The sequence below is a fragment of the Lagopus muta genome, chromosome 4, assembly GCF_023343835.1.
Source record: "Lagopus muta isolate bLagMut1 chromosome 4, bLagMut1 primary, whole genome shotgun sequence".
NCBI lineage: Eukaryota > Metazoa > Chordata > Aves > Galliformes > Phasianidae > Lagopus > Lagopus muta.
Genome location: NC_064436.1, coordinates 5,481,965 through 5,499,481, shown reverse-complemented (window position 1 = coordinate 5,499,481; position 17,517 = coordinate 5,481,965). Strand labels below are relative to the sequence as shown.

The 17,517-nt window shown below is 36.9% G+C and overlaps 1 protein-coding gene across 4 annotated transcripts in view; it reads left to right on the top strand.

The window, feature by feature from the left end:
• Positions 1-17,517, top strand: part of SPOCK3 (SPARC (osteonectin), cwcv and kazal like domains proteoglycan 3) — a 162,413-nt gene that overhangs the window by 119,447 nt on the left and 25,449 nt on the right. For all 4 annotated transcript variants that reach the window (XM_048941101.1, XM_048941099.1, XM_048941100.1 and 1 more), the window contains one exon: positions 2,978-3,092. In XM_048941101.1, the coding sequence (XP_048797058.1) occupies positions 2,978-3,092 (115 nt within the window). The remainder of the gene's footprint in view (positions 1-2,977; positions 3,093-17,517) is intronic.

Here is a 17,517-nt window from a genome sequence, read left to right as displayed (position 1 = left end):
AGAGTATCAAGATAGAAAAATAAAAAGCTAGGTGTGTTACAATGTAAAATGGATTCTTTTCGTGCACGTGATGGATTGTGGTGAAAATAGTTCATGAAATCAAATTAAGTAATTCTACGGAAGATGAATTCCTTGAAAAATGCTCAGTGATATATTTTCCCCATATAAAAAGTCAATATTAAAGATGAATAAATTAAAATAATTTTGATTCTGTTTGTAATGTTACACTTCATGGTTTTGTTCCTGTGTTTCTCTGCTGTTTCATGTATTCAGATATTTTTCCCCAAAATCTCAAAACGATTTTGTCGTGTTCCTAATATTTCCTCTGCTGGTAGTGCACATCTATTTTTCACTGTGTGCTCATATTCTCTACGCCATAAATTTCTTCTGTGAAGTTTTTTAAGTGTGTTACCTGCTTTGCTGCCAGTTGATTGAGCTGAACATTGAGATATCTATCCTGCCTTTGGTTTCCTGAGCTGTCTTTGTGATATCCCAGTGCATTGTTGGTTTAGTGAGCAAAGACACGAATTTTGAGCTAGAATCATACTCCTGCAGTCATTAGCTGCTGCTGTTAAATTGTTGGAAAAGCCTATTGATTTATTTCTGGCTTGTGCAAGCACTTTGATTTTGCCTTGTTATTGGAGATGGAGAGTGTAACTCTGCTCACCTGTCCATAGAAAGAGTTCAGTGCATGGAAATTCTGGTATAACTGTGAATGGGAATGCTGAGTTAGAACTGGTGTGTATTGACCTTACACTCACTCAGGTATCGGTGTCCGTGACAGGTGCAAGGCACTATTTTTCCTTACATTTAAGAGGGCGATGTTATTTTCAAAATGAAATGAAGCAAGCACCTTTGAAGAAAATTAATTCAGAGGACTCAACTCATAGTTCATACCTATCATGTTGGCTGGGGTGATTTTGAAGTATTCATCAGTTTCTTCAGCAACACTTGAGTGAAACAAAGTGCAAATACTGGAGTCTTAAACAAAGGAGCATCGAAATGTATTTCTTTGTTTTATACTCCTCATGTTTGTTTGCCAGTATTTTAAATAAATAAACAGAATTTGTATGCCCAGTTTTAAATGGCCTCATTGAATTCAGTTGCTAACGGACTGAGTGCCTGATGCATTTTTTTGTAAGCATCCTGAAAGCAAAGTGTTTATAGACTTGACTCCCTAATCTACTAAGACAGGACTGTAAAATTCTCCAATCTTAAAGCAGGGAGCAGAAATATATATTGAATTCAGACTATGATCTGCTCTACTGACACTGCAGATTATTTCATGTATTAAAATATGGGTTTTGCATCATGTGCTGTCTGAAAGGAGCATCGTGGTACCTTCCAGTACTTCCAGGTACACAGTAGAGTAGCCAGTTTAGCCAGTCAGCTCCTGTAAGGAAGTACTTTCAACTGGAAGAGTTGCACATCTCAGCATCTTTTGATGCTGAGAGCAAACCTATCCTTGGCTTTCTCATACAGAGAAATCTGTATGAAAAAATACAAATCTGTTTTAGTGTTTTGTTTTGTCGAATTGAAGATTATTTTAGCCATGCTGTCTTTAGGTGTGCCTTTTTTTGAGTAAAGGTAGCAAATTCAGAACTGGGCTGCGATTATGGTTTTGTGTAGGTGCACAACATTTGAGATACTCTCAGTCTTCTAATACGTCCTCTCTTGGATACTGGGAATGGTGCAAAAAGATATTTCAGCGTGGTGAAGTTCAGATGGAGAATGGCATGGCAGTGTGACAAAATTAGAAGTGCAGCAGTGTTAAAAGTTGACAATATCTCAGGAATGAACTGTGTTCAAGTCATTCTGTCTGCATACTAGTGGAAACCTCATCAGACCTTTCAGCGATGTCTTATATATAGCTGCAGTGTGTGCCCCAACTCCTTCCTCATTTTTGTGCAGGAGAAACTTGGACTCGAGGATTTGCCAGAAATCCTGTTATTTGTATGGTATGATTGCATTAAACTGATGTTACATACCTAAACAGAACAGGGAATATAGGTCACAAGTTCTTAAATTATTTTTTTCTGGAATTTTGTGGTGCATAAAAAATAATTTCTTATTTTTATTTGTCACTTGAAATGTTTTTCTGAGTCCTCCAATTTTTTGTTATTTGTCTTCTATCTGACTAATGAGGCATCTTCAATCCTTTGTTCAAGGATGAAGTGTTCTACATAAGCACTTTGCTCTTTTCCTTTCCTTATCTATGAGCATTTTCAAATACTACATTTTTTTTGTTTGTTTTCATTTTTCTTGATAGTATGCTGGTAATCTTACAGACAGATCTGTATGTCAAGAACTTGTTTTGAAATAGAAGTGCAGTTTTTTGAGTAGACTGACAAAATATTATTTTCTATGTATGTGATCTTTACTATATTAGTTTTATTTATTTCAGACAATTCCATTTCCTCGTTAGATTTAGTTAATTTTTGCAAGGTTTGTGAATCAGAACTCTAAATCCACAGATCAGAACTGTACAGGTGAATCAGTTTCTATATTAGAAAAACTGCCACTAGAAAATCAGCCACAGTTTTCTGTTTTGCTTGTTATTTTTTTTTTTTACCATAATAATGCTGTTTTAGAAGTGCAAAATAAGTTGTAAACCCATAATAGATCTCTCTTAATTCCTTTCTATTGATAGTGAATGTTGATGCCTTGTTTATTTGCTCATGTAATATAAATAAAACCAATGCAGCCTAATTCTGTTTGGTACAGGTACTCAAATCACTCTAAAACCAGTAATGCATTAGTGCCTGGATTGAATTCGATATTGTAGGCAGCTTAAGGAGCAAAACCTGTACGTTTATCTACTCAGACTCTTTATGATATACTGCAAACATTTTTCCTTGCACTTGTGTCTACGGAAATTTAAGTGCTTTACAAAAAATCACTTCAAAATATCTAAGGAGCTGTACTTTTTACAGTAAAAGATGCTCGTATTAATGCCAGTCCTTCTCTCCTCTTGCAGTGCAAATTAGAATATCAAGCTTGTGTCTCAGGAAAACAGATCTCAGTGAAATGTGAAGGACGTTGCCCTTGCCCTTCTGACAAATCCACAAACGCAGGCAGAAGCGATAGGAGAGGTGAGTGATGACCAATTGTAATGACTCATGTCTAGAAGGAAATCAGGTTTTGTTTATAGATGAATACAAACATTGTGCATTTTTTAATAAAAAGTCTTATTTTATTCAAGGATCTTTTCTTTTGAAATTGCGCCTACTTCAGTGCGCCACTGTAATTTTCAAATGCGTTTATTTTAGTGTGAGTTATTGTTCTTTTGTTGCTTGTTAATATTCCTCATGATACCTGTGGCAGTACTTAAGACAAAGACAAAATTGTTCTCTGCTCCTTAATGTTTTCAACTGAATTTGCAAGAAAATGTGGTGTGATTGGGGAGGGAGGGGAAGAAACTTAAAAAGTCTTCATTAGAGCTCATGGGGAAAAGCAGTTGCACTTAAACTGTGGAACTTCTGGTAAAGACTGTCATGTAAAAATGAGCTCTTTGAAAAGTGTATTGAAATTTATCAACTTCTTTGGTTCGTGTGTGAGTACGGAAACGTTTGGTTGCTTTGCTCTGCTGCTGCTTAGCCACTGATGCAGCTGACGAAAAAAATTTGTGGCTAAGCATATTTGTATTTCAGTGACTCCCAGGTGACTTTGGAATGTTGTTAAACAAAACAAAAGTTGGTGATCCTGCAAGGAGAGCCATCGTAGCATGGTGTGTTAGGCAGCCATGGACCTGGATTTGCCAAGAGCAAAACTGGAGGTCAGCACTGAACTTCGCTAGGTGTATTTATTTTTTGCTCTTTATGTTTGGTCACGCTAGATTTGTGAAGCACAAGTATTCTGTATCCTAAATGGATGAATACCAGAATTAGTGTTTGAAGATGTGTTGCTTTTTTTTTTCCTATGGCAGTCTTTTGAATACAAAAGAATCCAGAACTATATTAATGACTTGTGTTAATATTGTTGGTTTTTTTTTTAAGTTTTTTTTATTAAACTTGATGCAGCATTGTAAATTTATTGAGAAATTCATTGTTATCACTTCTTTTACAAGCTCTGGCTGCTGCCAAAAATCGATTTTTTTTCTTCTTTTTTTTTTTTTTTCTCCTAGTTTAAAATAAAAAAAGGACATTCTTTGAACAGGGAATGAGGGTGTGAGCACTGTGAACACTGGGCTGTGTGCAGTCATCAAGCCAGTCAAAAAACTGCTCTGAAACATCCCTTTAGGACACTCATGGTATTCTGTAATACTACTGATTATGTAATTAAATATTACATTTTGTAAATGATTTTGTAAAGCATCTATTATAAAATTTCATGTGGCAATGGTAAAAAAAAAAAAAAAAAAAAAAAGCACATCTGTTATTTGCTCACATTGCCAGCACAAATGAAAACCATAATGGAAGAGACAGTCATACGTGGTTAATGCCATCCCATAGAGTATAGCATAAGTGAAGCTTGCACTAGCAGCGATTTCTGGCTTTCCAGCACAGATGTAAGGATATTAGCCTAACAGTGGGTAGGAAGTGAAATTCAGACAGTCGGTTGAGAAGCATCTCTCTGAGTAATAGGCCTGCCATTTTCTATGTTAGTTTTTGAATACATCACTGCCTCCATTAAAAAATAAAATAAATTAGCATTGTCTCTGTTTTAAATTGTTTCACCTGATAGTTTTGTTTTCTTTTTAAATTTATTTTAGTCTGTGTTTTCTCAAGTGAACTATTTTTTGTACTGCTCTACGTAAACGTTGAAAGCAACCTGTTTTATTTTTAATTAGAATTGTTTGTAATTAGTACTGGTAGGAATGAACTCTTCTTGAAGATCTGTGCTGCCAAGGGAACAAGATTACTTACGCTTAGTTATGTAAAAGAGAAGGCAGAAAGAGCCTATATGAGTACAGGAATTAGCACTAATCCTGTCCTGACAGATTGTCAGGGCAAGCAAAATCAGGGCTTTTCCACATGCTACATTTTACCAGAACATTGAAATTTGAATATAATTTCCTTACAAGGCCAAAGGCCAGGGGACGTGAGAAATACTGAAGTGAGTTGACTATCATTGCTGACATTTCAGCCACTATTATGACTTGAATACAAATTTTGTATTAAGTGCTGAAAAAGAATCCAATATTTTCTTTAAACTGAATTCCATTAAGTGTTAGCTGCATGTGCATCTGTGAATTGCTTAGAAATTTGACAAAGCCAGACAGAGGAAGATTAGCACTCCACTTTCAGCAATAACTTAAATGAAGACTTCCTAGAACATATTTCCTATCCGAAACATTTTTTCATTTATCATTTATTTCTATTCAAAGGTTCTGAGTATTTTCTTTATTTTTTTTTCCTCCCTTTTCGTGTATCTAGAAAGCAAGTACCTCTACGAACTTACCCGAAGTATTTTCAGTATGAAATGCCATGCTCCTTTGGGAAGCAAAACAAAATCAGTATTCGGGGGAAAAAAAATGTTTACTTTTCAGTGTGTATGCGAATCTATTCATAAAATCACACAAAACTCTTAGTTGGAAGAAAACTCTCAAGGTTATCTAGTCTCTCTCTCTGCTCTATGTATGAGGCAAGTGAGGGTGCCCTGTTCAAGCTTTTCTGAAAGCTTGCTCAACCCAGTGATGCATTCAGCTACAGCGAACCTGCCCTGTGTGCAGGGATTGTTAGCTTGAATCCAAACACAAAATGGCAGAAGATGAAGTCTTCTTGGCTTAGACTTCATCTTGGCTTAGAAGTACAAGTTGATGACAAAACAAGCAATAGAAAAGGGCAGGAAAATATCATCATGCTCATCTTTATTTTGTTGTGGTTATACTTTAGAGAAAGGAATCTGAGTATGATACAAGCTTAAAAAAAAAATAATAAAAGACTCTTAGTCTACGGCCATAAGAGTGGGGAAAGTGTGAAGTGTTGTTGGAAGGGTCACACACAGACATGTGGGTGTGAGATGTGGAATAGTGGGGTATGTTAGGGAGTCAAGAAAGAAAGGTAAACCAGAATGAAGGAGTGAAAGGATAAGACGCCATCTCTAGTGACAGAGGCGTTAATCGAGAGTAGCGAGGAACCATTTGCAGGGCTCATTCTTTTCCCGGTAGATCCATTGCCACATGTCCCACTTTCACCTTAATCCTACTGAAATACGTGCCAGGATTTGGGGCATTCAGGTCACAGTGGCTTGTGCAGATGTGCAGATAGGGATTTCACTGAGTTGGAATCTATTGGGCTTCATTTCTGCAAGCTCTTCAGGGTTTTTTCCCCAGCATTTACACAGGACTAGAAAACAGGAAGAAAGCAGACACACTCTGCTTTTTGTAATACTGAGGAGACTTATCCTCTTGGCTTTTTTTTTTTTTTTTTTTTTTTTTTCTTAAGAAAGCTACTTACTTTTGCTCTGGTGCAGTTTGAGGCCTTTCCTTTCTCATCATGGAAGACGAAGAGCTTTTTTGCTAGACCTTTAGTCTAGCAAAGAGAGAAGGAATGTAGGAGTCCATGCAAGAAAATTGTTTCGTGTTGATCTAGAAGTTGAGGTGTGGAGTGTTTACACAGAATTAAATGAAACCTCACTCATTTCATCAGTAGGAATTTTTTTATATAGTTAGATATTTCCTTCTGTTTCTCATTTATTTCTTTTGAAGATTATATGGAGGCCTACTGGTTAAATAAATTCAAAAAGAAAAAGAATACAAAAATAGTATTAAAAGCCTGCAGGAAGTCATACTTGTTACTGGTCTTCTTTTTTTGCCTGGACTAAATAGCTAAATACTAATCATGTTTTGAACGCCAAGGACAGCAGATAAGCATATGGATGACAGCTCTAACTCTGAACAAACTGCCTTTAAAGATGAAGGCAGTCCGTTGTCAGTTGGCTTGAAATTGCTGTACTGAAATTTGCTCTACAGATACTGGGGAAGGTTTAATAATCCTTAAATCCAAAAAGCTTGGAAACCAGAGACCTAGACAGAGTGCCTATCTTCCATGTCTCTGTTAGGCTACACTAACACTGATAAATGTGCCACAGAATGCTCAGGATCTTAGACTCCCAAAGAGTCTATATTAAGAATTTGACTGATGTGTGCTATAGGTTCTTCCTGGTTTCTTCTTTCTGGGAACAGGGTAGGGTTCTGTCCCAATAGACAAAGTCCAGAGATGAGGCAGATATATCCAGAAGCTCAGTATTAGTTGAAGGTCCTTCAGTTTAGACAGAAGAAGCTACAACGCTGTGGGTGATATATTCAATATCCATTTTTTACTAAAATAGATGAATTTGCTCTCAAATTTTTTTGTGAGGGATTTTCAAATAAATCCTGTAGTAAGAGATTACTTGTTATTTTCACTAAAATAAAAGAGGTAGACATAAATGTGAAAGAGTGGGCTTCTCTGTTTCTGGCCATCTAGAGAGTACAACATAGCTGATGTTGGAAGCTGCTATAAATGCCATGCTCTTCAAGTCTATACTTTTGCTGGAAGGAAGTAAAAAAGGCAGTGCTGCATGCTGAAAATATTTTTCATTTAGCATATTTCAAAGAATTTAATCTTAGAACGTAGCTGCTTTCTCAGCTGCATCCTATTTTACGCTGAATACCACGGAATTGTTCATTGCTGTGATGAGATGAGGGTAAATAGCAGTAGGATTAAAGACACTGTAGAATCTGTTAACGTTCTGTGTGCACCAATGCTTGAAAAACAAATAACAAGACTGCACCCCCCCCCAAATCCTCTTATTTTATTTACATACCACCATCTTCTCGATATATGACCTCAGCCATGCTTCATATAGTAAAGATGTAGGTGCCAAAAAGAGCTTTTGTTCTCTTTGCATTCCAGTGTTCACAAATTCAGAGATTTAGGGCCAAAAATAACATTTGTGTTAACTCCTTCACCTCTCCTTTTCACTTGCTGTCCTTGAAAGCTAAAAATATAATTTTTTTAATTGGCTTTTTTTTCTTCAACATTAACTCCAGGTTATCTATAGAGTAACATCTTTAACCAGAACACTGTATATTGGACCAGTTAGGCCTCCTATTATCGGTGCTCAGATATGGAGTAGCCAGAAGCCATTTATAAAAGACAATAAGCAAAATTGTCTCCAGAAAGGTGCAGAAGTTCATGCTGTGTGGTCAGGATTAAAATGTAACTTTCAGACTTCGAGTGTGAGAAAAACAACCTTCCTGAGAAATGGCTGACGGGTTAAAATGCACTGTAATGCTTTTTTGCTGATACGTTGCAGTGTTTGACATTTATTGAGAAATAAATTCATATGTTCTAAAATATTTCACAAAGCATCGAGTCGCAGCATCATACTTCACACCGCCTTACCTGTTTCAGAAAATAAAAACTAAATCTAATTCCTTATAAAAAGAAGTACTAAGAGAAGTGTGCTGTTCATAATGGACAAACTACTCTCAGTTGTTAACTGTCTTGGAAGCATATACACAAAAAATGGAAGGTTTTCTTACTAGTTTTGGGGTATACACTGTGGAAACATTACATACATGTTGATTAAATTTCTTTTAGGCAATGGTCAGATTTCTAGTCCACCCTTTTTAACTGCATTTTTATATAATTCAGTAAAATGCTGTGTTACGTAATTGCTACTACAATTCCCTAGAATGTGACATCAAATCAATGAAAACCTCTATACTTCTTCAGTTACTTGATTTTCATTAAACTTTGATTTTTCTCAAAGTGATTTTAAATGAATCCAGAAAGACAAGTGAACAGCTATTATTGGAGGCACTGAAAACCAGATATTTGTCTCATCTAGGCAGGCATTCACTGTTAGAGAGTGACGTGTTGCTTTGTAGTCTAACCACATATATGGAGTCCTGAGCTATTATTTCTGCTCTTGTCTTAACTACTGTCACCAGTGTGAATCTTACCACTAATTTAAATGTAAATAAGTTCTAGCACTGTATCCCAGTTTCCTTTTTACTGGAGAATATATTATTTGCGGGTGAGTATTCTTACTGTGCCAATGATCCTGAGTTCTTTGGTGATTTTAAACAGACTACGGAAGTAACGTGTTACTGCACATCCATTTTAGTCCTCTAGAAAGTACTGACTTAGCAGTAAATGTTCATTTTGCTTTTATTGCTTTTTACGGGCAGTACTCACTTTTAAATCTAAAAGCGGTTCATCTTAGACCTACGTTTGACTAGCTATGTGACCAAAAATACTATTTTTTGTTTTGCTTATTTCATCATATACATTTATAATAATTGTGAGCTGTAAGCGTATATTGTATACACAGCACAGCCATTAGAAAGTAAAGAGAAAATGGAGGTATTGTAGAGTTTTACACTGATACACTGGGTCATGCAAATTCGTTAAGAATATCCTTACTCTTACGTATATAAGCTGCATTGCAGACAATTTTCACTTGATCTGTAACAGGAGGTGTTACTGTTTAACCAGATTTTATTGCGTTAGTATCTTCGTAGTTTATAAGCGATTAGTTTTTTCTTAACAGAGTAATAATGTTAGTAGGAATTCATTTGTATCTAGAAATGGTTTACTTATTTGTGATATAAAATAGATGGAATTTCCTGGCACTGTGATACTGTATTACTTCATCTGTAAAAGACTTATTTCATATTCATTACCGTATTTGTGTAGTAACAGAAAATTATTGGTGCAGATTTTATTTCTTCAATGCTAAGATGAATATTCTGCATGAATCTTTTGGTGCTTTTTCAGTAGCATTTGTTTTTGCTTGGGTGACGTAGAACCAATTGTGAAATTGTCAGCAGTATCTTTTACTAACTCTGTATTAAGAGTTCTTAAAAAGAGGTATTTCTATCCCAATTAGTAGTAATGTAATTTAATGGGAATAGTAGCAGTGTTGTGTGGAAGGAGAGAGAATTTATTTGGAATGAAAAGGCGTTTCTCATCTGTAGGCTGACAGTCTCCTGACCACCTTACCTAGCTTGTGCCAGAGAACAGCACTTTCACAAAGTTCCTTCCCCTGTAATTCCCCTGTAACGTGTTAAAACCTGACAGTTAGAAGAAAGAAGAGAAGGATTAAGGGAAGACTGTCAGTTTGGGTTGGAAGAGACTTCTAAAGTACAACCTGCACTGGGACTTCTTAGACTATATAAGCGTTGCTCAGAGCTCTGTCCAGTCTCACTTTGAACACTATTGATGAGGCATCCACAAATTCTCTGGGTAGCACTAGTGACATGAAAAAAAATTCTTATATCCAGTCTAAATCTCTTTCAGTGTAAAACTGTTGCCTCTTGTCATGTCAATACAGTCCTGGGTAAAAAGACTTTATCCTGTCTCCTTTATAGGCCCCCTTTATATACTGGAAGTCCGCAGTGTAGTCTCCCTGCTGCTTTCTCTTTCTTCCAGCTGAAAACCCCCAGCTCTCTCGGCCTTTATAGAGAAGTATTCCATCTCTCTGATCATTTTCACTGACCTGTTCTAACATGTCCACATCTTTCTTGTGCTGGGGACCCCAAAACTAGATATAGTACTCCAGAGTATTCACCTCTTCTGACCTGCTGTCCGTGTTTCTTCTGATGTAGAGAAGGATGCAGTTTGCTTTCTGGGTTCCAAACATGCATCAGGCTGCTCGCAATCAATTCCTCACTCACTCTATACTTACATTGTGGGTTACCTCAATCCAGTTGTAGGGCCTTGCACCTGATTTTGTTATCTTCATGAGGTTCAAATGTGCACACTTCTCAAGGCTGTCAAGGTCCTTCTAGATGACATCCCTTCCCTCTGGTGTGTTGACTGCACCGCTCAGCTTGGTGTTGTCAGCAAACTTTCCGAAGATGCACTTTCCATTATCTGCATCATTGATAAAGATATTAAACAGTAATGGTCCCAATAATAGTAAAACTTGTATAAAAGAACAACAACAAAAACCCAACACCAAAAAGCAAGCCAGATTCCAAGATGTTTATTGTTGTATTTATGAAAATAACCCCCATTGCACTACAGAAAGTGAGAATGCTTTGAAAAAGAATACTTCATTGTTGCCAGGATTAAGTGAAATCCTTAGAAAAGAATGCTTGCTGCGTGCTTGTTGTCAGTATTTTAGCAAGCTAATACTAAAGGGAAAGCTGAGGTATTACATACCTACCACTGAAATAATTATTTGCTCACAGTTCGTAGCCTCTTTGCAACAGCAGCCTTCTTCAGAACATCTTCACTGTTGCTTTTCCTTAAGCTGCTTTGTTATTTGAGTCCCTCCACTCATTATGGTTGCTTTTGGCAACCCTTGATACTAGAACCTGCACAGCTTTGTCAACTCCGTATACATCAGGTTCTAAATTTACATATAGAATCACAAGGTTGGAAAGGACCTACAGGATCATCTAGTCCAACCATCCTGCCGTCAGCATTGCTACCACAAGCACTAAACCATATCCCATAGCTCCTCATCCAGACACAGCCTCACCAGTGCTGAGTACAGGCAGGTGATGACCTCCCTGCTCTGATGGCCACGCTATTTCTAATGCAGGCCAGGATGGTATTGGTCCTCAATTCAATTTAAATGGAAAGTTCCTCAGGTGTTGAAGCTGTGGAGAGCAATCCTGGGGAAAGGCTCTCTGTCTTTTGCTGCACATTGAGATACATCTTCTATTAAAAGCAAAAGGATATAACTTTGGATCTGGTGCTCTGTTAAAGGTTTTGGAATAGTATGCTTTTTTCCTTTCTGAGTGCCTCAAAGTTTTTGCGGCATCTCAGTTCACTATGTTGGTGTTTTAATTCCCAGGTGCCAACAGCTTGTGTGTGCTGTATCAATGGGGTTTTGGCAACAGATGCATGTGTTTGAGGACATAAGTATAGCTGGAGTTACTCTGTGCCTTGTCCATCCAAGGGAGCAATTTTGGACCTAAACTTTGCCTTAGTTGAAATGTTTGTCTTATTTCAAATGAGATTTAAAGTAGGTGAGAGTGAGCTAATACACTTGGAGTGGACAGTACACTTGTGGCTTAGGATTTATTGCCTTGTTTTCTTTTTGTGGACAGTTCAGACAGGACCATTTAGACACTCTGGTGCTTCTGAGGTAAAGACTTATTATGTGCAATATGAGTAATTAGTTGTTCAGAGTTGGTTTCTTCTTTACTTAAAGTAATCTATGTTCTGTTCATACACTTTTCACAAAGGAAAATATCTCTATAGTTTGCTTTAAAGTCATCTATAGAGTCTGGTTGATTATTTTTTTTTTTTAAACTTTCCTTCCTCTTTTTTCATTATATAAATTAAAAGGGGAAATCTCATGGTGAATGCCTTGAGGAAGACAAAGGTTGTAATTTCAGTGTGTTATTCTGCTGTAACCAAGTATATTGCTTGTGTGCGCTGCTGCAGTTCTAAGGAAGAGATAGGCAAGCCATCATAATGAAAGAAGATAATTAATGCTGTTTAATTTTTGTATAGGTCATTAAACATTTGATGAGTGATCTTGGTGTTAGAGGTCCCCCAAACATGCAAATTGTTAGGGAAGTTCAGGCTGTGCTGCGCAACAATCTCTATAAAACTATGTTAGGCAGTCATAAGAGCATGCTTTTTTTAGGATATGTTCCTTATCTTTTGTTCTATGCCAACCAGCATTTATGGATTATGAAGCTAGAAGCTTAAATATGGCTCAGACCATTAATATGGTGTTGCATTTAATTGTAATGGCTATAATTGCCTTAATTATGTAAATGAAGGGGCCGTGACAGTCTTATGATACATTAAAGGCTTTAGAAGTGTGTCACAATAATTCTATTGAGAATAAATAACCAAAGAGATGTAGATCATATGCTAAGCATCTGGATCAGCGTTATCTTTCTGTTCATGCAGCGCATGAATAAACTAACAACGTGCAGCTATGTTTGTCTCAATTACTGATGTGATTGTAACATTTTCTCACCGATACTATTTTTATACCATCAATATGCAGTTGCATTTAAAAGTGATTCATTGCACATCAATGAGAAATAACTGCCAGAGAAATGCTTTCTGTATAAGATAATTATTTTAAACTAGGTTATTTATCCCTCCTGCTTATTTTTGGAAGCTAAAACTTAGGCTAGCAATTGTGCAACCTTCTGCCAAGCTGTTTTGTGCTGTCATCATGTCAAAGCTTATTGGGTGATCAAGAGAGCATTAGGAAACTCAGGCATGGTGTGATGTATTGATAGTGTTCTGAGTGAAGGTTGGATCAGTGGAGTTCACTGGGTGGTCTTCAAGTCAGATGCAAACCCACTATTCACAGAATGTGTGACATCCTATTCGCAAATAGTTCTCAGGAAGGGGAATTCAGTCTTTAGTAGTTTCATTTCCTGCTTACTTCAGAACTTCAGTTGTATCATGCATGCTTTCTGTTAAGTTGCTGAAGTGATGGTTTTAGTAGCACTAATTTTGACATCGTCTAAATCTACTTTGAGATATATATATTTTTTTATATCTGCATGAGTTTCACTGTCATGAAGGCAAATTTTCTTTTTAGAAGAGGAAAAAAAACACCAAGGTGTGCTCTGATGAATCAGCACTATGAAAACATACATTAGTAAAATAATTAGGTATTTTGTGGCTCAATTATTGTAATTGCCCAACTGTGATGCTTTTTTCCTGCTTCATGAATTACAGCATTAGTTTTATTTTTCTTTCTTGCTATCTTAATTTTATATCCCAGACAGAGACTACCTCACATATCAGAAACCCAATCAATAAAACATTAAAGTCTTTGTGAAAAGTAAAAAAGCCAACTTCAGCCCCGAAGGCACAAAGATCCATGTAATTAACTGCAGTATCTGTTGTAACTGTTGCTCCTGCTGATACTGCAAGATCAAGTGCTATAGTCACCTTGTATGCAGCATCAGCAGTTGCTCAGTTGTATCAAACTGTAAGCTCTGGCTCATTAACATGGTGACACTGTTACGATGCCACTAGTATGATGAATGCTAATAAGAAGGACTCAGTGTTAAAATCATAAGGACCCCGTAAACTCAAGGGGCTTTGAAAAACGGGTTTGTATTGGGATTTATTAGTGCTTGTATGGGAACTGTTGAGTCACGACCTGAACCACTGATTGATCACTTGAGACAAGGGCTGAGTCAGCCCTGGGAGCACAGGTGAAGCTGTAGACCCCATTTAAGGGCTGACTGCCCTTAGGAAGGCTCTCTTTCTGGGGATCCCTCCTCTGTGGAGTCTTTCCTGTGAACCTGCATCTTTGGATACAGGTGAGCATTCCTGCCCTGTTTGTTTCTTTTCCTATTTTCACCACAGTAATCTTTCCAGCTGTAACACCATTAACAGTGCTGAAATATTGTTTGTAAGAAGTAATCATTAAAGAAAAAAAACCAACCCTTGTGTTTACCATTAATTAAGAAGTCAGAAGAGGTCAGGTATTTATACGTACTGGATAGTAATCTGTCAAAAATGTTAACGTTATTGTGTTTGTATCATGTTTGTAGTAGAGGTCTTTTGTAAACTCCTGTGATTTAAAAAGAGAAATGTAAACCTTGCTTTTGGTGAAACTGACTACTGAAGGGTGTTTGGTTTTTTTCTGTTTTGTCTTTTCAGTGACACTGTCCCCTTACCTGCGTCTAGATGTAGATGAAAGTTTTAAGTAGGTTTATAACCCAGTTTACTGTGTCTTAAAGGATTCTTTTTTCCTCTGCATTTTCTTTTAAGGTTAATATTTGAGGTTGTTCTCTTGCAGTACTTTGACGTGTGCTGTAAAACAATGCTAAAAGATGCTTCAGAGTCCATTAACATACTGTTATTTAGTTAACCTCTTTCAGATGAGTTAACCTCAGAAGTGAGAGGACAAAAGGCAGGTTGTTTGGCAAGTGAATAGGATATTGTGGTAGCTCAGAAAAACAAAATCAAATATACATTTCACTCTTTTATTTTAAAACAAAGAAAGCAGTGGGAAAGGGCATCAGAGTAAAGTTTCCAAACTATGGCATAAGGCCATGTAATATTTTTGTATCTGGCAATTGTAAGGATGGTATATTCTTCCTTTGACTAGAACACGAGTGAGAATGTACATTGGCCTTACTTTTTGTGGTCATGAATCGAGAAGCGTGTGACTTAGCATGTAACATAAAATGTAATCATAAAAATGTCACAGCTCTAAATGTATTTATCACAGAAAAATTGCTTGTAATCTTTTAAATGGTCGTGTGCATCTGTACCTTTCCTAGAAAGCTTGATATTTATGGCATTTAAGTCTTTCCAGGCTTTCTAGCCTACCAGGAGTGAATTTCAGAGGAGTACGTGTAGGCTTATGAGAATTAATGGAGTTAATTTTTAGCTGTAGGTATCCCTGTTCTTTGCTGGGAGTTGGACTAGATGGTCTTTAAGGTCCCTTCCAGATCAGATGATTCATGGGCAGCTCTTCCTTAGAGGATTTCTCATACAAAAATCCCAGTTACATCCATTTAAAGGGACCGGATTTGTAACTGTCTCTGAATAATGGAAGGATTTTAGATCTGTAGTGGAATAAAGCAAAGTATATTCATAAATGGGCTTTTAAAACTTGTTTTTAAGATGACGAAGAAACAATACTTGTTTACCAACTGGAGGAAAGTAACAGTATCTCCATTTTAATCACAGTTTGTTTATCAGAATCCTGTCTCAAAAATACATGCTGTTGCTAGGAAAGTCCACCCTGTAGTTGTAGCATTTGGGAGATAAGAAAAGCAAAATTATTTTCTGTGATTTAAAAATATTTTTAATCAGTCTTTAAAAGGAAACCCTATTATTGTACTATGTGAAGTTTAATGTATGTTTTATTTTTCTATTACTATACTATTTACAATTGCAAATGAAATGTTTCCAGTTCTTTATTCTTATTGTAAATTCCCATTTCAACTTGGAACTGTTATGATTCAGAACATCATACATATAATTTAAAGAAATCAGTAGTAAGTGAAGTTACTGGCTAGCTTCAAAAATTAAAGGTTGAAGTTCTATTGTGCTTTCTTACACAGGATGTTACACTAGGTCCTGGTAGTCACAGAATGGCCAGGGTTGGAAGGGACCTCAGGGATGATGAATCTCCAGTCCCCCTGCCACATGCAGGGCCACCAACCTCCCCATTTAATACCAGCCCAGGCTGCCCAGGGCCCCATCCAACCTGGCCTTGAACACCTCCAGGGATGGATGGGGCATCCACAGCCTCTGTGGGCAGCTGTTCCAGTGTTAATGGCAACTGTTGGCCATGCTTTGTTTTGTCCTGCAGCAGACTTCAGTCTTCCCTTCTCATTTTTCACGTGTTCATATGTGGTTATCAGTAGATGACACTTTCAGCTCTCTTTGATGTTTTAACAGGTCAGGGGTGGCAAAAACCTTAAAGTGCCTATAAGTGGTTTTGCCTGTAAGTGGTTCTATAGCACAGAAATAGTGGTAATGTTCTGAATATGTCTGCCTTCCATTACTGCTGCCAGGGGTGAGCCAACAGAATGAATGTTGTGCTCTTCAGCTAGGTTTTCACCTCGACTAAGAAACCAGATTACTTTTGCTAGCTATAGAAATTCATATCTGGCTTAAGAAAGGCCTTAAGCACAAGTGGTTAGAGATAAGACAAATGTTGTTACATGCTCACTATGTTGTACTTAGCTAGATGAACCTTTGTGACATACTGTTGCCACTGTCACATTCTTTCATAATTAGTCAGTTGTAAAGAAGTTGGTTCCAATATTTATAGGCCATATCCAGTTCACAAGAGGAAAATGATGGGTTCAGGTAAACAGCAGTGTCTTATAAATACTGATGTTTTATCCCTGGGTAGCGAAACACTTTCTTAATGGGATTTGCAACCTGTACACGGCAAGTTTACCCTTACGAAATAGTGAGTAAATAATGAATAGATTTCAGGAGGATCTTTATTGCACAAATACTTTTTTTTTTTCACTTACCCTTTCATGAAAATAAAGACTGTATTTGCTTAAAACATGAAACATGCTCATAGTCATAAATAGTCAGATTCTTCACTACTAACTTAAGTTAGGTGAACCCAATATGTCTATGAGCCATTGTAAGCTTTCATCCCCCTGCCTGATCCACAAAAATATTGCTCTGCTCTCTTTCCAGAGCAGTTGTGATAATTTGCTCTTGGAGATGTTAGACTTGATAGAGTTTGATCTGAAACTGATCTGAAGCCACTCGTGCTTACAGGCATAAAATTGGCATCCATAATGATGGAAAGCTGCTGTTTTACTGCAGTCAGAATTTCTCTTCTGCTTCTACAAAACTTTTTCTCCCTGCAAGCAGAGGTTAAAGAAGTATGTGCATTTGGAGCTTTGAAGTACTCTCCTTGCCATTGCAAACAATGAGCTCTTTAATGGCCTTGTGTATCAACTTCATTGTGTGCTTGCATTTTGTTAAATTTACATGGGATCTTTTGCTGCCAACACACAAGTCAATTTCTCTTTTTAGTGTCTCAGGTGACAAATTTTTACTCTCTATAAATGCTAAAGAAGCACCCTTTAAAAGAGTTGAGATTTATTCGACGCTGCAGGTCAAATGGCAAATGTCTTCTTATTTCTTCCCTTCT